At 38.3% G+C, this 24,939-nt stretch overlaps 1 protein-coding gene across 4 annotated transcripts; it reads right to left on the reverse strand.

Annotated features, from left to right (window-relative positions):
• Positions 1-419: 419 nt before the first annotated feature.
• pds5a (PDS5 cohesin associated factor A) lies at positions 420-24,568 on the reverse strand. Of its 4 annotated transcripts, none has more exons than XM_032563596.1 (33): positions 24,446-24,568; positions 23,446-23,598; positions 15,627-15,830; positions 15,264-15,350; positions 15,026-15,123; positions 14,291-14,417; positions 13,780-13,860; positions 13,506-13,646; positions 12,538-12,653; positions 12,183-12,277; positions 11,935-12,080; positions 11,490-11,641; positions 10,338-10,451; positions 10,035-10,116; positions 9,897-9,945; positions 9,216-9,355; positions 8,881-8,996; positions 8,262-8,367; positions 7,996-8,156; positions 6,325-6,448; positions 6,055-6,213; positions 5,367-5,435; positions 4,930-5,066; positions 4,710-4,833; positions 4,370-4,574; positions 4,074-4,188; positions 3,857-3,989; positions 3,559-3,678; positions 3,044-3,109; positions 2,728-2,876; positions 2,573-2,642; positions 2,233-2,492; positions 420-1,402 (listed from the first exon to the last, which is right to left on the reverse strand). In XM_032563596.1, the coding sequence occupies exons 2-33, from the start codon at positions 23,557-23,559 to the stop codon at positions 1,399-1,401; spliced, it is 3,864 nt and encodes a 1,287-aa protein (XP_032419487.1). In that variant the 5' UTR covers positions 23,560-23,598; positions 24,446-24,568; the 3' UTR covers positions 420-1,398. The 4 variants fall into 4 exon arrangements, with proteins under 4 accessions (XP_032419487.1, XP_032419490.1, XP_032419489.1 ...); XM_032563599.1 differs by lacking the exon at positions 24,446-24,568 and adding an exon at positions 24,261-24,392; XM_032563598.1 differs by lacking the exon at positions 24,446-24,568 and adding an exon at positions 24,221-24,392.
• Positions 24,569-24,939: the final 371 nt, after the last annotated feature.

Here is a 24,939-nt window from a genome sequence, read left to right on the forward strand (position 1 = left end):
TCTCTGCTGCTGTCGGTGAGACAAGTTCAGAGGCAGGCAGAAGGTACAGTCTGCTTTATCTGTAAATAGACGGACTTGTAAAGCGCACCAGTGTCTTCTAGATCTACAGTTTTGTCAGAAAGGGGCAGAGACGAGCGGCCGCCTCCTCCATCCACCCCGTCTTCCTGCTGTTCTCACCATGTACAATGTTGCACGATGACGAAGCGTTAAAAAGAAGGGGGGCTGTTGCATTTCAGTTTCTCCGTTTTAAATAGACTTGTTTTTTTTTATTGGAAGCAAGCATCAGCAGCATAAAAAGCATGGTTATTTATTGTGACAGTGTCATGTTTTTATTGATTAAAAAAAAAGTGGGGAAAAAAAAAAAGAAGTTTGCCTGTGTTTTTGAAATTGCACCTTGAAAACAGGGATCCAAGACAAAATCTACTGCACCCAGACATCTAAAAGCATTTATTTTTTGTGAAAAAAAGGTTGAATATAATGAAATGCATTTTTTTTTTAAAAACTACATCCAAAATAAGTCAACACAAAAGGTTCCCGTTTATGAAAGTAGGACTTGCCCAACGTAAGAGTTAAAAAAAATGTTATTTGTTGGGAAAACCATAAGGAAAAAAAACAAACTCCAAATCTATGTGTCTAATATTGATTTATGTATTCAAAAAGTGGATTTTTTTGTTTGTTTTTAAAAAAAGACCAAAATCCCTGATGGACTGAAGTATTGTGGCAGCAAACCGAACTTGCCCCACAGGAAGGCCGTCAAAAAGCAACTAGAACTTTTTAATCCGCCCTTCTGATGCCAATCACTTAAACAGTTTATAAAATCTGTCCAACGCATTCAATGTCACCTTAAATTCCTGCAAAGTAACTCACATTTACAAAGTTATTTTCTTTTTTTTTTTTTTTTAACTTTTGTGTGTATTTACAAACTCAACTGGTGAGCTGGAAAGAAACCCTGCAGTCCAGACACGAAGGAGGAAGACATCAAGACTCAAACAGCAGAAGATGTTGGTTTTTTTTGTTGTTTTCCCAGGGAATTTAATAAGCAAGAATCATTATCAGATCAAAACGCTTGTAAAATGTCCATCCCAGTTGGTTTTATTTTTTTCTTCTTAAAAATGGCTCCAAAAAAGAAGCGAAGAGCAACAAACAAAAAGGGGGGGGGAGGAATAGGTTTCTGAGTAAGACCTACATACAGAGCTTCAAATCAATGACTACAGGGTGTTTAAAATCTCCTAGTATGATGGTGTGTATGTGTGTGCGTGCGTGCTTGTATATTGTGTTTATGTCGAAGGTCCATAATATCTCCAAGAAAGCTGTAAGAGTCAGAGGAGCTTGTGTGTAGAGTTGAAGGTGTGACGATTCAGGCCCGTCCTCTACAGTCTGGATTTCATCTTCGCCTCTTTACCTGGAAAAACAGCAAATCTCCACATCAGAACATGTTTTATATTCAAGTTTTTTTATGCTGGCTTGTGCATTTAAAGCAATAAAATGGGGATCTAGCAATAACTGCAGAGCAGTCATTTGATTTTTACAGTTATAGTTAGGCCTGTCACATTATCAAATTTTGCAAGTTGATAAATTTCCCCAGAAATTATTGCGATAAACTATAATGCTGTTATTTTGAGACCATTTTAGATTCTGCATTGTAATGGCAGAAAACATTCTCAAAGATCAATAATGATCACACCAGTTCCCAGTCTGATGTTTGTGGTCATTTTACATTCTTCAAATTGTTTGGTGAACTTTCTCCATTTTCCAAAAAAGGAAATAAAAACAAACATGGTGGATCTTTGGCATGTTTAACATACTATTGTCTGAATTTTCTCCAAATGCAGATTTAAATTTATGCCAGTAGGTGGCATAGTCTATCATGGAAAACATGCTGTATATGAACAGCAAACTACACTAAAATATATTATACTTATTGATATTTTCCCAAAGTAAATCTGTTAACTTCAAGACATTAGCGTAGCATTCCCGCGTCATACATTTACTAAAACTAGATATCTCACCAGAATAGCCAGTATCATAACTGGCTTCTCTTCCAGTGATGACATTTCTCTGGATGCATTTAATTTTTCATACTCAAAAATCAAAACTTCGTCCATTTTGAAATACTACAGAAAAATGATCAAAAAAGACCAACTACAGGAGGTGTTATTCTATCAGAAAATAAATGGGGTGTGTTTTTGTTTTCCTGTAATCGCAGGATAAGAAGTTGAGTTCTTCTGTTACCTCTGCAAGTCGATCTGTCTCTTTGTCCCCTCGTCACTCTGCTGCTGTGACTGCTTTGACATTTTGACGTTGATGGAGTCTGTGGTGGTGTCGGACGCCCTCTTCCTGCCTTTGCCTCCTCCGCCTCCTGCTGGTATTGCTCCGGCTTCCTTCAGCGCCGCTGCAGCAGCGGCTGCTGCGGCTTTGGTAGGACGGCCGCGCCGTCTCACAGGTGACGCCTCTATCCCAGCGTCGGTCACTAGCTTCTGACTCGGCTCGTCCTGAAACACACCGAGTATGAAGTTGAAAGAGAACATGGCTGCTGGTGGAGAGGTGAGAGGAGGCTTCTGTGCGAGTTTACCTTCGTCTCTTCTTTCTTGATGACCGGGTTCTCGTTGTTCTCCTGTGCTCGACTTTCTGACGAGTCGGTGCTGTTGTTTTAAAATCAAGCAGATGAAACACTGTTACTCTTTGCTTTGTAGTGTGAGCAAACAGATGCTGTGTGTGTGTGTATACCTGTTTTTGTTGTTAGCTGAGACCAGTGGAGACGAGTTGGTGCTGGTGTTACTGGTCGTGTCTGAAGCTGTAGTGGTCTTCTGGATGATCCTCCGACCCGGAACGGTCAGAGTTTTGTTGACAGTCGCCAAAACTGGAGCTGGTTTGGGCTAAGTAAGAAAATAAGTCAATATATATAACTGGATCAGGTTTCAATTCGTGTTTTTTTTTTTATTTTTAATCCATTTTTATTGCAAACATACAGACTAGTCTGTATGTTTTTAAGTTAAACTGTCATTGTACTGCAACAGTAATAATACTCATGTTGTGAGTTTACCTTTCCAGTTAGCAGCATTTGTCTCATCTCTCCTGTCAGGTACTCCTTGTCGTTTTTAAACTCCTGCTATTAAAAAAAGAACAACAGGTTATGCTCAATAAGACCCCAGAGGAGAACATTTTGTTTCTGCTTTTGAAATGAGAGATTTTAACACCAGAAGAAGAATTAAAGTGTAATGAAACTAAAGAAAATAAACAGTTTAAAATAAAATATTTTCCTGCATTCAGGGTTCCTACACAAGCCAAGGAACCTGATAGAGTGAGGAATTTGATTTTAAGTACTTTAAAGGTTTGGGTATTATTCATCTGATTACCCATCCATCTATCAACCCACTCAGTTTTTCAAGTTTCATATGTAAGACCTTTCTACTGTAGAAAAATCGGAGATAAATTCCGAAACGTGTTTATTTTTACTTCAAAAAACAGAACAAAGGCCTGAAAAAGTTTGAGTGAGGAAAAGTGAGGCAATGTAGCTGACCACAACATTTGCCGAATGTGTGAGAATGTATGTATTGCCTTGTCTTGTACGAGGAAGAACTTTGAGGAAAGGACAGGCTCTTTCTGACAGTCCAGGTGACAAGCGGTGCTCTTGTTGGCGATGACGAAGAGAGCCACATCGCACACAATATAAAGCTTCTGTAACCAGAACGACACGACAATCACTGATTCGCTTCAAAAATACGACAACATCCTTTCTGTGTTTGCTGTTTTCTACACTGCATCATGTAGATACAATTGCAAATGCATTTCATTAGGATTTTATGTAATAGAAAAACACAAAGTGAAGCGAGTCCTTCTGCAAAGAGCTGCGTACCTCATTGGCCTTTGCATCTTCGGGACACTGGGCGTCTTTCGTTTGTTTGATGTTCTCAACCATCTTCCTAAGAAATGCGTGACTGTTGTTCTCATTCTTGGTCATCAGGACTTCCAACATGAACCACAGACACCTAACGAAGGAAAAGAAGTTGGTTGTTTTTTTTACTACTCATTATCTAACTTTTAGATGTACTCAATTAGAAGGGCAGCCTCACTCTTTGATGTCTTTGAGTTGTTCATATTCATGTGGTTTTGTGAAATCAGGGTCGTGGGCCAACAGGTGGATCATAAATGGAACCACGTACTCAGGAAGAAGAGAGACCAGTTTTTCTGACGAGAGAAAGAGTCATTTACATTAAAGTGAATATGTTTGTAATTTATTGGAAAGCTCTAGTGTGATTTCTAGACATGAGGAAATCACATCTACTTAAAGCAATCTGATTTAAAAAGGATTTTACTCTTCACCTGACGCTGCTACAGGAAGCCGCCATGTTTCTGCATGAACACTCACCCTGAGCGAGGGGGTTCTGTTTGATGTATTCCCTGCGGACGGAGATGTTTTTGAGCAGGCACTGTCGGGCGTGGGCACGGCGCTCCTTCACCGGGTCCTTGGCACACAGAGCGAAAACGGCCAGGTACTCCAAGGGCAGCAGCAGTTTGACGAGAGCTAAGTGCAACTTCTGAGCAAAGATCTGACGGACCTGGTAGCACTCATCCTGGCAGAACAAACGAGATAAACACCAGGTGTGAACTTAGCAACTTAAAAGATGACTTTCACTAATAAATTCCAGTTGTTTCTCTTAAATCAGATAATATTTGAAATAAATAAATGTCCTGTAGGTGAAACTGACATTGATGACAAGGCCACAGAGCTGAAACTGCTCAGGTGTGATGATTTCATGGTAACATGGCTCTTGAGCCAACTTCATGATGGCCGAGCCGGCAGCCAGCCTCAGGCGGGACATGTCCGATTTACTGCAACACAGGAAGCGACGAGGGAATAAACATCGCTTTTACTCGCTCTTACACACACGAGTAAAAGCGAATCTGTAACAGATAATTCAGAGGTACCTGATCTTCTTCTGCTCCGTGAGGTCGCCCTCACTAACCAACATGGCCGACAGCAGCCGGAGGGTGGAGTTGGCCGATTTGGATTGGTTGTTCTTCATTCCTAGTAACCAGCGTACCAGGAGCTTGATGGCCTGAACCTTCAGGAACAGGAAGAACATCGTTTGTCATTTCAGGCCACCAACATGTTCCAGAAAAAAACAACAAAAAAAAACTATAACTTCAAAACCACTAAAATGTTCTTTCACACCGTTTCTACGGTTTCAAAATGTTTTAATGATCTGAACAAAATCAGTTCCTTCAGCTGTGTGAAGTAAAGAATAACACAACAAACTAACAGCTATTTAGTACAAAAATAACAGCAAATGAATTTTGAACTTTAGTTGTCTTGGAATAATTAATATCAAGAACAGAACATACATGTTAGAACATCCTCTTACCTTTGCTAAAACTTCAGGTGAGACTTCCTCATCTGCGGACCACAGCTTCCCGTTCTTGTTCCCTACCGACTGAACACACAAAGATGGTCACAAAAATCTGATTTTATGTTTTCTTTGTTCAAACTGTGGCTCTTAAGAGTTTACACAACCTTGCTAATAAGTTGGGTTTTTTTGTGGTGGAAAGAATCTGAGTTTAAAAAAATATTATCAATTAGACTATAAGTAATTTTAGAACTTTTTATACACAAAGTGATATATGCTGGAAATTTAACTGAAAAACACATTAGAGGGAAAACTAAAATAAAGGTATCAGTCAGAAACTAATCTAAGAGGTGTTCAAGAACCCAAAAAAGAGCCAAGAGGCTGAAATTCCCAGCAACCTTGTGGAGCAAAGTGTTATCTGATAAAACCAAAGACAAACTTTTGGACCACACATCTCCAAAAGAACCCCATACCTACTGTGAGAGACTGGCCAAGTTTAACATATATGTTTTTCATTTGAATTGTACAGAATAAAAATACACTTTTGAGATCCACTACAGTTCAACAACCAGTTCAGGTACTTGTAAGTGTTCACGTTTCTTCCTTACTGTCGATAAATACACACGGTACATACAGCACCAGAGGTCTCAAACAAAGTCCATGTGTAATTCCTGGATGTTAAAGTTCAAATGTCAGCTCCACAAACCCTGTCGTTCATCAGCAAATCCTTGACGATGAAGTTAGCCACGATGGATTTCATTGGTGAGGCGAACTGATCTGGAGCCAGCATGGATATATGACCCAGAGACACAAGCGGAGTGATGAGCTGCTCGGGAACGTCTGCGTTGAGACTGCGAGACAAAGGCTGTGGGTCAAAGAGGAAACTGTTAGTTAAGAAACACAGATTCAGGTAGAGAGGACAGGAGTAAATAATACACTCGAGATTGTAATTAATCATCAAGAAGTGTTAGTCTACCTCAAAAATCTGGGCCAGTTGCACTTCCTTGTTGTTGAAGATGGCATGAATGCAGTGGACGGCCTGCTTGGCCTGGTGAGGCGTGCCCCGCTTGGCTTTCTGATGCAGGATGGGAATCAGAGTTCTGAAGAAAACATTACAAAAAAATACATTATAAGTGGCAAAAGCACTGAAGAAATACTTTACAATAAACACAAAACCCTTCATTCTGTGTTAGCGATGCAAAGATTTCAGACTCGACTTCCAAGACCAGGAAATCCTTCATACTTTTAAAAAAATATATATAGAACTATAGAAATTCACTGGAAATTCAGAGCACACATATTTCTACAGTGGTTAGGCTTAAATGGTGGGAGAAAGGAAAGACAAGGAAGGAAGAGAGAAAAAGAAAAAAACCTGAAAAATAAAGAACGAGAAAAAGTGTGAGAAAGAGAAGGAAAAAGAAAGTGTGAAAGAAAATGAGGAAAAACGTAATTGAGAAAAAAGAAGAAGAAATTCAGAAGGAAGGGAGGATAGGACATAAGACAAGGATAGAAAATGAGGACACAAGGAAGGAGAGAGCATGGACAGCAAAGTAAAGAATGGAACTAGAAGAAAGGATAGAAAAAAGAAGAGTAGGACACAAAGGACAAAAAGTCAGGAAAGAAGGAAAATGAATGAAGGTCCAACACAAGTATTGGAGGAAAGAAAAAAGAAAAGACAAGGATGAAAAGAAGAGAAGGACAAACAGAAGAAAGTAAGCGGTAGGAACCCCGCCATTCAGAACAGGTATAAATCTAAATTCTTCTGAAATGGCCTTATGGTGAAATAAGGACTGAACAATGTTTTTCAAAGTGAATATATTTCTACCGACTTGAAATTTATACCAGTTGTCGATAGCAACCAACGTCAAACAAATCAGTATATATATATACATATATATATATGTATATATATGTATATACAGAACATATATTAGTTCTGTGTAATGAAGTGGAGCTGTACAGAGTGGACGTATGGAACACATGGCCAAAACGAATTCCTGCAGCGTTCATGCAAATCAATACCAGCTGGTTTAACATGGCAGCCTGTGACAGGTTTCTAACCAGCAGCACACTGCACAGGTTAAACTGCTGGGACATCTTGGTCGGGATGTCTCAACATAAATAAACACCAGCAGCAGTCATATAACGGAAGGAAGGAAGAATGGAAAAATGCACCTTGATGTTCCTGATAAGAATCTGAAAATGAAACAAGTGGGGATTTCCAAGGAAGAAAATAGTCCCGAAGACACAACCAATGAAACTCTGATTCGGATTCAAGAGAAAGAAAGTAAAAGTGATAGACTGACCCAGTCAGTCACCTGACACGTTCAAACTGGACGCTTATGGAAAAAACCTGATCAGATCAGAGAGCACAGAACGGTTCCCGAGAAAAAAAAAAAGTATGTCATGAATTTATATAATTGTGTGTTTAAAAGCTACTCCCTGTGTCATTTCGTTTTATTTACTGATTTGAATAAAAAAGCTTTACTTTCTCTGTACAACTCAGGTCATTACCAACATCTGGGGTGAATTTCATGTCAACAAATATTAGAATATATTCACAAAGAAAATCGTTGACGTGTTCAGTACTTCTTTTACCAGATGAACATCAAAACATCACAGTCTGTGCCTCTTGTACATCTCTTACGATCTTATCTGCTGCAACTCCGTCTCGATCTTCTGGCCAGTGTTACGGAAAATCTGAATGGCTGCTTCTGCCACTTTGTCGTCCTCCATCTTTAAACACTGGAGCAGAGACTCGTAGGTCTCGGCTGAATGGAATGCTGTGGGGTGTGTGAATGACAGGACCTGCAAGGATAAAAAAACATTTGAACATTTTTTGATTAATAAAACTTTGCTTTAGGTTTTGTTGCAGTTTAAGAAAACTCTAAAAGTTAATTTTAGTATTTATACCTTAAGCAGCTCAAGACCAGAGCGGATCGCTGTGTCAGGGGTGACGCCTTCCTCCTCATCATCAGCTGTCCCCTCAATGGACTTATTTAGCAGCTTTACCAAAGCACTGTAGGAAAATTAACAAAATAAAACTGTTGCAATTATGTTAACATATCTCATAATTTTATGGGGACCAGGTGAAGACTAAAACAGCATAGTTTAGTCAGTGTGTGGTCTCTCATAGTATTTTTCCATAAAATAAATGGGGGGGAAAAAAAACAAGAGTGGAACCTGCAGTTTTCTATCACCACCACTAGGTGGCTCAGTAAATGAGACTGATCTGTTAATGGACCAGCGTTACACAATACCAAATACAGAGCATTATGAAGCTGTCTACCTTAACTAAGTGCTTATGAAGCACTTGGTTACTAGGTAAACAGACGCCATCTATTTTAGTTCTCTCAATGAAAATTAACTCATTTTAATGTTTTCAGGCACAATTTACCAACTCATTTCAATTATGGAACATCTTCAATTAGAAACTACTTATAATCACCTGTTTTATTGAAGTTTGAAAGCTCAAATTCATTCTATGTGTCAAAATAGAAAAAATATTCTCATTCTAAGGAATGTTTCTGACCTGATGGCTTCAGAGTCGATGTGAACCGGGGCGATCCGCTCCAGCAGGAACTTGACCATCTCTAGGAACGGATTGGTCGGCTGTTTGGGGAACGTCAGCTTCCGAGTGATCTCCCTCTGCACAAAACATCTCATGTATTAGCTTCAAACTATCGTTTTCAGATATTAATTTGTTATAAAGTTCGGCAGTGATGAAACAAGTCAGCCTTTTCGTTACTAAGTTGGACCCCAAGCCCTAACACTTGATTTGCATCACACCTGCTGACGTAAACAACTATGAGTTGTGTTAAAAATGTAATTTGTGTGTAGATTTAAGTATGCCTCGGGCTCCCTCACCACACAGATCTCCGCCTGCTTGCAGGAGCATGTTGGACTGATGAGCACCTCCAACTGGATTCTGAGCTTCTCATCCTCACTCAGAACCTGATTAAATTTCTTCATGAAGTCCTGAGCCTTTCCAGCATCCGGCAGATTCTCTGCAAACACCAGCATCACATTAAAATTATGATTATACTGAAATTGGAAGAAAGAAGAAGAGAACACCTATGATAAAGGAGTGGACTGATTTTACATATAGTATTTTGAATTGAAAGAAAAACTTTTTGACTGAGGTCACAAGGAGTACGTTTTGAAAACCACAGGTCAAAATGGTTGAATTATGTTCAAAATGTCAGACCTGATTTTATATATTTTTTAAATTTATTTTCCTTTTCTAGCAACTTTGGTGTGGATTATGCCTTATTTAGAATGATGGTGAACAATAACTGTGACATAATAACATCCAGTGCCTGGCAAAAGTATTCCTAACCTAGAAACGAGCTGGAAACAAATACACAGCCAACTTTTCAGAAATTGCATTTGTAAAAGTTCAGAAAACCCTATTATTATTACACTTCACATTATGCATTACTCTATATAGGTCAATTGTATAAAATACATTGAAGTGTGTGGTTGTAATGTCAAAAGGAGGTTTTGTAAGGCACAGTGTGTATTTGTGTAAGTTTATGTCCAACTTACTTGCGATACTCATGAGCTTCCCGAGCATCGCGGTGTTATTGGCCTCCGACTAGCGAGAGGGGAGAAGAAAACATTATCCTACTTAATTTTATACATCCTGAAAATAAAAACTGAAAGACAAAGGAAGCATCTACCCACCACTGGAAGCTTGTGAAGGTCGAGCAGCTCTTTTACGAGACTTCTGAGCATATTCTGACACTTCCACATTTCGTTTAGAGCCCTGAAAAAAAAAGGCCAGTGAGAAAGAGAAATGACAGCAGAGAATCAATAGAAGGTTCTCATCATACGGACTTGCTGCGCTATCAGTGAGGTATTTTCCAGACAGTTTACTTGTAATTTTAGATCAATATTAACGTACAATACTTGCACGTATGAATGTGTCAAGGTTTGGGTAGTTTCCACAAACTGTGTAGACGGAGAAAATGCAGAATATTTACTCACTTTACAGCGTTAGTGTCCAGACAGGAATAAAGGTAGTAGAGGCATTTCATCTTCTCCTCTGTGTCAAGACTGTGAGGCACCATGTACTGGGCAAAAATCTTCTCCACCAACAACCTGGAAGAGGAAAGTTTCAATTCATTCTTTAAACACTGAAAATAAAACAGGAAATAATTTGGGAGAAGGAATTTAATCTCTAAATGTGCGACACTGACGTATTAAAAACTTTGAGTTACAGTGATATTTTATTGCAGTAGCATTTCCTCACAGAGACAAATCTTTTATTTATAGGGGGGAAATTCAACTTTAATGAGTCACCTGCTTTACTTTGTATAGCCAATGGGACAACATTACTGTACCATTTCACAAGGCTGAAACACAGATACAAAATGATCTTCGACCGCTGACCGATATCTCTACTTCTCTCTTAAGCTCAAACAGGTTTTTCCATAAAATGTAACTTTGGTGACAGATAGCCAAAGAACAGCTGATGTATCTGATGAACTGTCTCTGTGCTGCCGTACATTTGGCATCTAGTTGTTATGGAGACTTCAGGTCAAAATGCCTCTCAGTGAGATTGCTTTCCCTCCCTTAGCCTCTCACTCGCTGCTTCTAGTGGAGTGATAAATATGGGTTCTTGTTTGTCATATTCATATGATTATTACATTTTCTAATTATTCCTCTGACTGTAAATTTAAGAACAAATCCTCTAGTAGCCATGCCTTAAATTAATTGAGATCCACACACAACCTTATTTAAATGCCATGTTCTCTAGTCTTTCCCATTGCGAAGAGGAACTAAGAGTAATGGGCTTCAGTGTCATGATAGGCTGACCAACAAAGTAAAATGTACTGATATTACAGGTTAATTTAATATATATATATTTTTATTAATTAAGCTATGATACTGTAAAATAAAAGAAACTAGTTTTAAAGCTTTTAGCAGAGAGGGGCCATAGCTGCAGAGATGTCAGGTTACTAATATTTTAGTAAATTATCAAATTACAACAACGTTTGTGATTTACAAATGTGTCTTTTTTATACATATTAGAGACATATTAACACACATATGTGCCAAACTAGTTATAAATACATTAATTCTAGTCCATTTGTTCAGTATTAAATAATTTCATGTACACTGTGTGTTTGTTCTCACTTGTCATCAATGCTGTTCTGATAGTAGATGTGCAACAGTTTGTCTTTGATCCAGCTGATCTTCTGGGCCGACTCCTTTCCGGCCTCGTGATGCAGACAGTATTTCTTATAAAGCTGAGCCAGGCCCATCATGGCCTCTTTACGCACACGCCACTGCAGAAGGAGGGAAAAGTTAACATATTGACAAGGGAAATGATCAAACTAGGATATGAAAATCACAGGAAGGGAGATAATCTTGTGTTTGTAATCAATAAAATATTAACACATTGCACATTAATGTGGATATGTTGTGATTTCAGAATGTGAATGATTCGTACAGATCTCCAGGATAAATTGCTGCATTTTATGTAGATTATTATTGTTGATCTAAACAAATAAACCCCAAATGAGTAACAGCTGTGTTACTACTACAATGAGTGAATCATTAAGTGGTTTAAATTTCCTACCCTCTTGTCCAGCGTCCTTTCCCGCACGAAGCCCAACAGCTGGTCATTGACCAAGTTCAGGTCTTTCTTTCCAGCATTGATGATGGTGACGATGACATCATGTCTGATGGCTTCCTCTGGGTCGTGAGAACGCACTTTCAAATATTCTGGACAAAAATAAATAAATAAATAAGTGAGATAGAACATTACTTTCAGTTGAACGATGGAGCCATCAACAACAACCCGAATGAATCAGAAGTATTGCCCACCTGTGAGGTCTTTCGCCAGGTCGGGATGGTTCATAAGGCAGTGGCTTGCGAATTTTACACACTCTAATCTGACCGGTACGTGGATGTCGTTGAACCTACAGAAGAAATTAGTCTCATATAATTAAATTAACTAAAGAAGATTCAGTTCAAAGAGAAGAGGGTAAAAAAAGAAAGAAATCTGCACAAATATAAAAATTACTTATTTATTCTGTTAGGAAGGAATATAACAGGACAGTGTTGTATGTCAGTCAAGTTCCTCAATTCCTCTATAAACTCTCTTACATTGATATGTTTGTAAATCTAACTTCATATACATAAATCTCTTTAATAAATGGTCAATGCTGAGATTGCTCACCGTCCTAAGAAGCACTGCCAAAGCGGTCTGTTCTGTGATGCTAGCTCTGAGTCTTTGGCTCCAAATAACTTCGCTAGCAAACGTACAACAGCCAGTCGCTCCTCTCCGTCGTTGCTCTGTAACAAAAATCGCACGCCGTCCTTTAATATTTTTAATCATATTTTTAAAACTTGATTTTGGTTCCACGCTGCAAACAGTATAACAAAAATTATTGCTAACTGATGAATTTACTATATATTGTGCAGTTCTAGTAAGAAGGTCAGATGAGATCAAAATTGTCTGAATAATCTGGGCTTCATACAAATAAAACCCTGAAAAAGCGAATCCCTATAGTGAAGTACGGTCAGGGGACAATTAGCACAAAATGATACAGAAAAAAGATGGGTGACATATTGACTTTGTTTTTTTACATATCAACATTTTTTATGCTTTTTTAACCAGCAACAAACTTCCAGAAAACTGCATATCAGCTGAAAAACTGAGTTCATTTAAATCAAGGCTAAAAACTCTTTTGGTTTGCCTTTGATTAATAATAAGTGCAACATTAATAAATAATTTGGAATGCAACTTTTCATTACTTCTCTTTATTTTGCCATGGTAACATATGGTTATTTATTTATTATGTTATGTTTTTATCACTTTGAATTGGCTTGTTGATGAAATGTGCCGTCCAAATAAACTTGACCAGTATTTACTCTGGAACAATAAAATAAGGACATGTTTGTGAACATATCCTTCAAACAGTGTTTCACCACCAGAGATGGATAAAAAAAATCTTTTTACCAAGGAAATAAGTTCTGGATCAAAGAGTAACAATATGAAACACAGTTTCTCTGATAGAATCACAGTCTATCAAAAATCAATATTACTCAAAGAAACTAAAATAAAATCAGAAGGGAAAATTATATAACTGTAAGGTTGGAGATGAGGTATTGTTGTTGTTTTTTGGAGTGCTGCACAGTGTTCACCTTTAGCTTGAACTCCAGCTGAGGCATGACGGAGGTCAGCAGCATGGGGTCGATGGCAAACAGCTCCTGGATGAGGTCGAAGACGTGCTCTGATAGGTCACTGACCGAGGACTTTCCCATCACTAAAACCTGATTGAAGAACTGTGGGAGAACATGAAAGCACAGAGCAAGAGAATCGGATGAATACATTGATAATGTAATCTACAAAGTCATTTGAAAAAGAGAATTACAGAAGAAAACCAAGGAAAAAACCCAAAAACAAGCAGCTTCTCACGTTTGCAATGCACGCCTCAATGGTTTGGACCGTTCTCTTCAGGAGAGTCTTGGCGAGGTCGTACGCTTGCTTGTTCAGATTCTGAGTCAGCAAAAAGATGAATAAATAATTGGCATAACAATCGCAAGAAATGTTTGCTTAAATTTGAAACCAGATTTTCTAACTTCTTGTATGCATGTTAGCACTGCCTTTTGTTTTCATTACAAGATTTCTATCATAAAAAGAATAAAATTAGAGAAGTTTTAGAGAGAAACCACAGAGAGCTGGTAAAAATGTTTTTCATGGTCAGAACAGAAAACAATTAAAACTATTACAAAAAAATTAAAGAAATAAACTAAAAACATATCAGTGCCTCTCATTTACCTATTTAACATAGTTCATGTTCTATTCAATATTTAGGTATTTTATTGTTATTTGAATTCTGACATACATAAGTAATTCTTTCTAATTTAATGCGGAAAAGTAATCATGCAATATGTCACAGAGTGCAGTGGTGTGACCGCAGACTCGCCTTGTGTGCAGGTATGAGATTTATTAGGATTGTGTCCAGCAGCTCCTGTGTGACTCCGTCTCCCTCCATGATGATAGAACTCATCAGATCCATCATGTGCATCTGCACCTTCTGGTTGTGGCTGTTGCTGATGAGCAGAGGAAGACACCAGTTCTGACACATTAATGCCATTTATATCGCAACAAGGCCCACTACCTCACACCTGTCCAGTTTATCAGTTAATAAAGTTATAGTATAAAGTGTAGAACACACACGGATGAGCCAAAATGTTCAAAAGAAACTCTTTCATCAAATATAACATTTCTTTGTGCTTCCAAAGCAGCTGCTTTTGGTCAAATTGGTGCAAACCAGCTGCTATTATAGCTTGGAAATCATCCATGGAAAAAATGTGCAATTTTATGAACCAGATGTGGTGTTTAATATGCATTAAAAAATACTTCTTAATCTTTTGCTCCTTCACTTTAAAAAAAAAAGTACATTATTTTGCAGTGTGCATTTCTAGTTTGATGATTTTGGGCTACATGAAAACAAAAACAAACAAAAAATAAGATTTAACACCATTGTTCTGCATCGATTGCAGATTCCCCGAGGGTAAAAAGTGATTTGTGAAAAGATAAAAAAGGGAGATTATCAGTTTTGTTCAAAAAAACATAAAAAAATAAACCTCATCTCACACTCCGGTACCCAGTAGTGCACACTATCTTGTCTTCAAGTTGACAGATGCAACCAACTTACTTTATAACGGAGAAGAGCGTTTTGAAGAGCTGGATGAAAATCTCGTTGCAGTCCTCCAGTTCAAAGCAGATATTGTATGATTTTACCCACGCAAGATTCTGTTGCACAACACAAACAAATACATTGACAAGTAGTAACTTTCAAAATCCAAATGAAACATATTCACTTTAACACAATCTGTAGCAAAAAAACACTGGAATGCTGAAACGTATAAGTGCAGACAAGGTGAGAGATTTACCTCCAGCAGGTAAAAGTATCGGTTGAACTGAGGGCTCTTGGTGTCTTCTAGTCCTTTTAGCTGTCTGGTGATGAACAGAAAAATGTCCTGGAGGAAAAAAAAGTTTTTTAGCTTCTCATTAAGTCCTGTGGTTTTATAGGGAGCAGGAAGGCTTTACAACGTGGTTAAAAGAAGGTGCACAGATGTGCTACACAACAGTAAAACCTGAACTTTCCTTGGGCCATCTGGCAAATGTGCTCAATTATCCAGTAAACAATGCATGCAGGTTTTAATTATACCCCACCACACGTAAACAGCCGTCATTGCAACAAGCAGACTTGGATTGATTTACACGAATGAATGATTCTAGAAGATAATTCGGACCTTCAGCTTGTCGTGGGAGGTGTAGGGAGCTTCAGGAGCGTATATCCTGAAGATATCAGCCAGACAGCAGGCCACCAGCAGCCGAACGTCTTTATTAGGGTTCCTTAAGAAGAACTCAGAGGCAAGGTGGAGCGCCAGACCCAGATACTGCTGCTTCTCCTCTTCAGAGTCTTGATCCATGTCCATGTAGGTCTTTACCACCATCTGTTAAGCACATCGACAAGGGAGGTCATATGAGAGTCTGTCTAGCCAAGGCTGTTTAAGAGTATTTATGAAATATTTGATTTGTGCCAAGAACCACTGAAACACAGAAGGGAAAAATGCCACTGATGAGTAACTTTTCAACTGTAAAGTAGAAGCTCAATCAGTTACTGGCAAATTATTAATAACATTTTTTAAGGTATTTGTTAGCTGATTTATTGGGTACTTTATATAAAAAAACCCCAGAGTGACAGGCGAGATATTTAAGATTTATAAGCACTTTGAGAATCCTGTGACCAGCTCATTGTTAGTTAGCAGCTCATTCAGAGATTCCTGTTGGTGCTTTGGTTAAGGCCCATTTTTATAGTACTGAACAATATTTGATTACATTTGATCTTCTCTGGTTCAAAATTATAAATACTCAGTGACCAAAACTGAACAAAATGTTTTGACACAAAAAAGTTTTTGTTTTTTTTTGTCTGGCTGCTGTGGATCATCAACTTCAGTGACCTCTACATTAATAATTTTAGTCAAAGTTAATTTTATTATTTTCTAAACTATGAAAGTTTACAACACATTGCAACACATCTCCTCCCTACAGTCTGCAGCAGAGCGAATGTGTGCCCATGCAGATGTGACTTAAGTCAGCCAATTTCAGCTTCAGTCGCCTGGCTCTTTAATGTCTGCGCTGCCATTCTAAAAACAAACATGGCCGACAAGTCGTCTCAAAATTGCCTTACGACTTTATACGTTAAAGTTTTTACATTTCTTTCATATTCAAAATGATCCAAGTATGGAAGCATTTCTAAATACCCCATGAAAAACAAATATGTGTGGGTGCTTTCCAGCAGGGAGAGAGGGAAAAATAAAATAAATGAATTATCTACTTTAACTTTTAAAGCAGATCTCTGTGGTCTTCCCTGCACGCTTGACTAAATCTGCCTGGCTGTGTTAACGTGCAGAAGAACAAGTAGTTTTACTTCCATTTTAATCACATTTAGTTGTGCATATAGAGGGAACATGTAACTAAATTCAAAATTAACCAAGACAAATTCCTGGATCATGTACACTGTTGAATAATGCTATCAATTTTAAAGTTGGTCTATTTAACTTCAACTAAAACCTGTAAAACAAACTTTTTTTTCCTCTTTGGAGCTACACTGAGTAAACAGACATTTAATGTTTATTTAATCTCATGTTTGATTTTCTGACTAAAATGTTTTTTTCATTTGTGAATACACAAATAAGGGTTTTATTTTATGTCATCAGGCCGTAGCTGGCACTTCATTCATATAATCCATTTTTAATTTTTTTTTTTTAGGTTTTATTGGCTCTAGGGCCTTTATTTGATAGTTAATTGACAGGAAAGTAGGTAATGAGAGAAGGGGAAGACATGCAGCAAAGGTCACCAGGCCGGGACTCGAACCTGGGAAGGCCACATTGATCCGTATGTGGGTTGTGCTTAACCCCTGCGCCACCACAGCACACCCCCATATAATCCATTTTTAAGTGCATTGTAGTACATTAAAAAGTGAAAAGGACAGGAGGGAAAAACTAAACACATTGTATTTGTAAGTAAGAGTTATTTAGCAACTTTCTCAAACTGACTTTTTCATAAAAAAAAAAAAAAAAAAGAACAAAACCTGACTGATATGACAGAAACAAACAAACTAAGTTTGGGTTTGTCCCACTGCTGCCCACAGAGGTTTCATTCACACCAATCCATTGAAATACAATCGTTAGAAAGAAATGCTTCGAGCTGCAACTTCCTCTGTGTGTGAGCTGAAACATGGCTGTGAAGCTCCCAACTGCCTGTTGGTGGGGGATGGGCCAGCAGCTCCAACAGACTGCAGAGCGGCACACTCACCCCTACACCCCGGCATTATGTCCACACACACTCCTATCCTCGCTGAGTAAAGCTCTCAGAACAGAAACTCTCCTGTGGACCTTTTGACCTGGAGAGTTTATGCATCTGGAGTCTAATGCCATTGCTCTGTTTTAGGAGCAAACCAACATTTCAGTGAGCAGATCAGCTAAACATTTGTCCATATTCAAACCACAAAGCCACTTCATGCAAGCCGCTCTGATAACATCTGAGGAACTGTAACGAAACACACTTTCCTGTGCAAGAATGAGGTTAAAGTGTAACACGGCAACCCTTTTATACCTCAGCAGATGCATTTGGTCCATTTGAACTTAACAAATAGAATCGATGCAGTTTTTCCATGAAATTATAAGACTTTCATGTTTCTCTTTAGGTGTCCAGTGCAGAGTCTCTCCCCTCAATGTGAGCAGGATCAGACCTTTGTTTTGAGGACTTTTTTTTGACAACCTCAACAACAGAGGTGTCCATCGGTCAGCTTATAGAAAAAAAGCAATGTGTAAACCCTTAGTGCTCACTGATTACTCATTGTTGTGCGACTAATGACTATTAGGCTACAAGTGTGCACACAGTTTTCCTAATATTTCTTTAAGTAATGTCTTACTTCTAAGAACGTTCCAATCTCTGCATCTGGTTGATCTTTATTTAACCTGCCAGCATTTCTCTTTAAGAGCTGTGATAGAAGAAAATACAGCCTTCATAGTGGTTCCTATTGTGCTTGGGGCAGAGTTGGGTGTTTATAACAAGCAGACAAAATGGTAATGGAGTTTTTAAACCATCTGAAATTTGCAATTAGAGCTAGCAGAATTACTAAAACAGGTTGTGTGTTTTCCTCTGAAATTGTACCTTCGCTAGCCACTTTATTAGGCACACTGAGTGGATTTAGACATCTAGACATGGTAAACATAACTTGCTAAAGGCCAAACTGAATGAGTTTGAAGGTGGTGTGGTTGATACAACTGATGCTTAAAACACAACATGTCTAACCTCGAGGTGTTGCAGATTTCAGAAAACTGAGCTTAAAACTCAACACAAGCTCACCAAAATTGGGCAGAAATGATTAGTCTTAAAGTCAGCTGAACCTTCAAATTTTAGGGTCAGAATTTGGTGTAAAACAACACAAAAGCATGGATCCGGTCTGCACCGTGTCAGTTGTTCAGCTACAACCAGAATGAGGATTTTCATCTCTCCTCCTGACCACCTCTTCTGATGGCTGCTTCCAACAGGACAGTGAACTATAGCACATATCTCAAACGTGTTTCTTGAACATGACAATAAGTTCACTAGACTTCATCAACAAAGACTTTCACAGTTGCTAGATCTCTATCCAATAGAGACCACCACCCCCCGGAGGTGGTGGAGAGTCTGACTTATATTCCAGGTGCAACAAGTCTTTGATCCAAACTTCTCAATTCGGTCCAAAGTTTCTGTGGAATAATTCAGACACTTTCATACATCCATTAAGGCTTTTTTTTGAAGCCAAGGTGCTCCAATCAAGGATTAGCAAGGTGCAAAGTTAAAAAGAAAAATCTTCCTATATTTTCAAATCCACCATGTTCAACGACAGACTGCTCAGCTTTACTCTGGTCAGCCTTCTTGTTACTTTACACTGAATTAGTCTCTGCAGTTGGAGCCTTGGGCTGAGAACGTTGTAACACCCAAGTAGAGGGTGACTCATTTATTTTTGTTCCAACTACCACTACTATTAATAATTCAAAATGATGTTTGTCTTTGTATCTAATACATTTAAACACAATGTTAGCATATTCACAAGTGGATATTTCACAGCACAATTTCAGTCACTGGTCTAATGAGGTGTAAGCAGCCAAAAAAGAAAGGAAAGTTTCTAGTTTGAACATTAACTGTGTATTCAATACACACTGTCTGCAGCCATACTGGATTTGAAAATCCAAACTGCTTGGCAATCTCTGCCTTTCCCGGTTGAATATCCAACTTTATGCTGCATTCTTGTTGTATTTCTGACTGGGAACTTGGAAAATTCCTCTATGCATCTCCTTCATTCAGTAGCAACGTCTATACTGAACACATCATGTATAATCACTTCACTGACAGGAAAAGGGTCCGAGTTTTTTTTTTGTTTCTCACTGGAAACAAAAATGGTCAATGGTCAGGCTCTGACCAATGGTCAGGGCCATTTATTTAAACAAAAGAATCTGATCAGATTTTGTTTTTCAAAATTGCAGTAATGACCCTTCCGAACTGATGAACCTTTCCTTTAACGAGGCTCAGTCGGCCACAACCCTAGAATATCAACATTCTCACTTTGCATATTTCCTCCACAGCTAACTTCCCATCCAGCTGTTTGCAAATTTGAAGTCAACTGTGGAATGATGCTTTGCGTAGATTGAATGCTGATTGGCTAAAAACACACGCTGGGACATGATAAGAATAATTAACAAAGAGGAAAAAATAAAACTGTCAAAATATGGAGTAAGTGGAAAATTTCTGGAAAGATTATTTACACTAAGTGGAACTTTGTCAATTATGACATCAGTAATTTATTTAACAGAATAACAATACTCCCAATTTGCATGCCTAAGCTAGACAATCATCTACTTTAGTATTTTGAATTATATTAGCTGTTAATCTAGCCAGACCAGTGGTTTGTTTTAATGTTATGCCTGTTACTGTATCACAACTTAAATCTCAAGTCCAGAGGTTCCCTTTTCTCTGGAGCAGAGGTTGCTGATATGGGACACCATTTTTTTTTTAGCTGTATATAAATGGAGATATGAACAAATTAATCTATGTAATGACAATATGCAGAATTTATTTACAAGTGAAATAGAGCAACCATTGTCATCTGGTAATCTTACAGTCCCCAGTAGCTCATCTTAAGCAACCAGCTGCAACAGCAGCAAGAAGTAGTGAACTTGGTGAAAGCAAAAGACTTTCACCCGTTTCACCCGCATCAAAAAATAACAACTTGCAGAAACACAACTTTCCAAAGAGGAAAAAAAGAATTACAACACCTTATAAAACATAAAAATAAAAGAACCAGATACATGGCAGTTTTAAATCTATATCTTATTTAGATTATCAAAGTCTCAATTGCATCAGCTATTGGAGAGTTGCACTACTAGACTTATTCTCCTCTGAGAAACTAAAGCATATTGACGATCTCAGATTATGAACCTCCAGCTACTGGCAAACAACATGTACAAAAATATTCGCTTAAAAACTTTCAGGCATCTACTCCTGTTTAAAAAAACCCAGTCTACTTGTAATTAACTGTGTTTTAGCTCACAAATTCACAAATCAACAACTTAAACACCTAAACGCCCCACAGAACATTTTCTGCTATTCTAAGCAACAGCAACTTATAAAAAAACAACACATTGTGGTTTTCTAAAAGCTTGTGTTGAACACAATCAGGAAAGAAATTTGACAATGCTGTGGAATGTACTTTAGTGTACAGTGGTGATGGATGTTTGCACTGGGTTTCCAACAAACCTTGACCTCAGCTATGAAGCTGTCTCTAGATATGCCAGAAAGAAATTAAACCAACTCCTTCCATTTCAGCTATTTGCACCTTTCTCTACAGCTGCTGATTTTGCAATAAAACAATTTGGCTATAAAGCAATATAGTTCCTTGACAACTTCAGCAAATCATTTTAACCCCAATAAGATGATTTAACATATAGACCATGTTCTGATATATAATCAACAACCTGACCAAATAAAGAAAGTGGATGTACAGCACTTCTATAAATATCAAATTCTGTAATTGCCCCCAGCAAATTCGTAGTTCCTAGGTGGGAGAAAGCAAGACTTGAAGCAGGTAACAATAAGGCTAATCGTACTAAAGCAAAGTAGTTCTGTTTTGTTATGAGCTTTCCAGCCATAAAATCTAATGTCAGTTAAAAAATAATTGAAATAAACAATTTACAGGCACAATGTTAATCTATACACTAAGCCTGCACAACATCGCACTATCAGTGGGCACAATATTCATACTGCAGGACTGTTTGAACTACAATAATTGTTGGCTGGCTAACATATTCCAAGTGTAATCAACTTGAATTTTTCATGCTAACATCATTTGTTGCCTACTTCAGAACAGCATTTATTTTCTAAAGGAATGTTGGAAATAAAAAAATACAGTAAAATACTGATGTATATATATTTAGTGGAAAACTAACGTCTCCTGATGAGTGACTAAAGTATCCGGATGTAAATAATTTCTACCAATACAGAACATTTCCTGCTTAGCCAGGTTAAAAAAAGTGATTTATAATGTGAGGTGAGGGGGATCCAAATAATTTTTATTTCCTAAATTCCACAACAATGAGCAAAATAATACAAGTTTTATATGTTCATGTCTTCAGAATCAGACATTTACATATACTTCCTCAGTATTTGCTGCTACTGCCCTTGTACAGCATGACTTGGGTCAAATGTTATGGGTTTTCTTCCACAAGCTTCTCACAATAGTTTGCTGGAGTTCATGTCCATTCCTCCTGTCAGAAAGGCTGCAACTGAATCAGGTTTGCAGGCTGCCTCACTTCCACACACCTTTTCTGATCTGTCCACAACTTCTCTATCAGACTGAGATTAAGGCTGGCCATGCCAAAACATTGACTTTATTGTCCTGAAGCCTCACAACATGATGCGTTACAGCTGAGATGGTGTTCCCAGGCTTACAAGAGAAAACCTTTTTCATCCAAATGTAAAGATCGTCATTATGGCCAAACTATCATTTTATCAGACATGTTTCTAGTTCCTTCGCATGTTTTTTTCTTTTGGAGTAATGGCTTCCTCCTCACTGACTGAACTTCCAGGTCATGTTGATACAGAACACATTCCACTGCGGATGATAACAGTGTATTATCAGTTTCAGCAGCATCTTCAGAATGGCTTCATGTCCTGGGGTCAATCTGCACATTTTGGACCAAAATACGTTCATCTCTGGGACACACAGCGGTATGATGGTTGGACATTCCCATCATGTCTATACTTGCGTGTAATTGCTTGAACAGATGAACCTGGCACCTTCAAGCTTTGGTAAATGCAAAGAATGAACCAGACTTGTGCAGCCAAATAACTATATCTTGTTTGATTTGTTTAGACCTTCCCATCATGTCAAACAAGAAAGCAGTTTGTTCAAGGTGTGGGCTTAAAATACATGCACCCAGGTGTCTCCAATAAACTCAAAGTGTCTATTAACCTACCATGACATCATGATGTGGGTTTTTCCTAATAGTTTCATAGCTAGTAATCATTCTGTATTACTAGCTTCTGATTTAAAAGAAATTCATGAATAAATCTCTGACATCATTATTATTGTGGCATTCAGCAAATAGAAATATTCTTGGTAGTTTTAACTGATCTAAAATGAACAGTGTGGCCTGATTTTACTTCAGATGGCGAGGAGGGAAAAAAGTGTTTCGTTGTTCTGTGTATGTACATTTCTGGCTTCAACTGTATTAAAAATGCCAATGGTAAAATAAAGAACTGGAAGTTCCTCCTCATGATGCAAAACATCACAACTTTGTATCAGGTCAAATATTATTAACTAGCATACAACTTGATTATTGATCAGTAAGCATATCCATCACTAACAAAAACAACGGAAAATCTCAAAAGAAGAGAGATTAATAGACTACCAACTAAGGTTTACAAAGTTAGGGAAGTATTGGTATTGTGCGAGAGGCTGGATGCTTTTGACTGGAATTTGAAGTAGTTTTTGAACAGTATGAAACCTTATCAACATACCTTCAACCGTTTGACCACCTCATCGTTGCTTATTTTGTCCGTGATCTCCTTCACTCCAGGAGGATAGAAGATCTTTCCGTCCCCCGCAGGCTTCTGCTGTTGCGGGAACTCCATGCTTGTTGATGTACGGTCCACACGGTCTTCTACTGGCCTCTATGGGTCAGAAAACTTAAGTTCAGCACAACCATACTAGTGCACCCAACAAAACCTCGCTTTTCGCATAAATCCAATGCGGTAATCATTACTTTTCCTCGCTACACCGGATACATCCACACCTGTATACCACAGAGCTTTTCAATCTAGCACATTTATTTGATTAAAAGCTATCACTGAACCGGCATTGGGCATATTATTAGCTTGAATGCTAAGATAGCACAGCTAAACATCAGCTGAATATTTTACCTTAGTGTTTTATACAGCACCACAGAGACATAGGAACTAGTTTGACTGCTATTTCAAGAACATTGTATGTATCTGAAGAGCCATGTTGCAAAAGTCGCTTACGAAAAAGACAGTCGGTGTAAAGACACTGCCATACAACAGTAGTTAGCATTTTGCGGGAAGGAAGTGATGTTAGCCGCGCTAACTGGTTAGCCTACTCTACTAGCCTAGGCCTCAAACTATCCAGGTACCCATCACATCTACGTCCACAGACAATCACAGAGGAAGTCAAGTATCCCTTTATCTTTCTTCAAAACACCAACATTCGTGATTGGTCCTGGGATTTACAACTAATGCAACTACTTTGAGAAGTTTAAAAATACAGCAATTTTACTTGTTACAATCTTTTTCAACTTCCAAGCATCGGTCCTTACAGCCGCTAGTTTACAGACAGGGCTGCTGGTGCTACCGTCGCCCCTGAGCCTCCTCAATCACCAACAACTTGCCCCAACGGATGGATCTGAAAAGCCTAACTATTGCAGAATTAATCTATTTTTAGATAAAAAAGCTAAGACCCAAAACCCGGAATACGCCTCCAGCGGCTCTCTTTAGCATTTACCTTCCAATCGGGCCGTTTTAATTCATTAGTCTGACTCAGAGGTTTAGTTTTCGGCACAAAGCTCTCCGTCCGTGTTCAGTCAATGTGCGAAGACTGGGTGCAGAGCGCCCCCGCACGGTCTCAAAGCAGTACTACAACTCCGATGGCGGGAGTCGGAAACAAATAACAGGCGCCATAATCGCGGGTCTGGACTCTTTTTTTGATGTGTGTCTTTTTGTTTACATAAAATCATAACGTCAAAATGAACGTATTTCAGTCACAACTAAGAGTAACCACAAGTTCCTGGTAAATTGTTCACACCAGTGTTGCTACTACTAAAACTATTGAGTCAAGAGGCATTAAAATGATGTTTTGTGAAAACAGCGGCATCCACTGGTGACAGCCATTTTTAATACTATGGGGTGCGCATCATTTTCGTACCCCGGATGCCCTATTTATGTCCACCCTCGAGATCGGCGGTGTGAAGCGTAAAAGAAGTTGTCTAGAAACTAAAA

This window comes from Xiphophorus hellerii, chromosome 5 (assembly GCF_003331165.1).
Source record: "Xiphophorus hellerii strain 12219 chromosome 5, Xiphophorus_hellerii-4.1, whole genome shotgun sequence".
Lineage (NCBI taxonomy): Eukaryota > Metazoa > Chordata > Actinopteri > Cyprinodontiformes > Poeciliidae > Xiphophorus > Xiphophorus hellerii.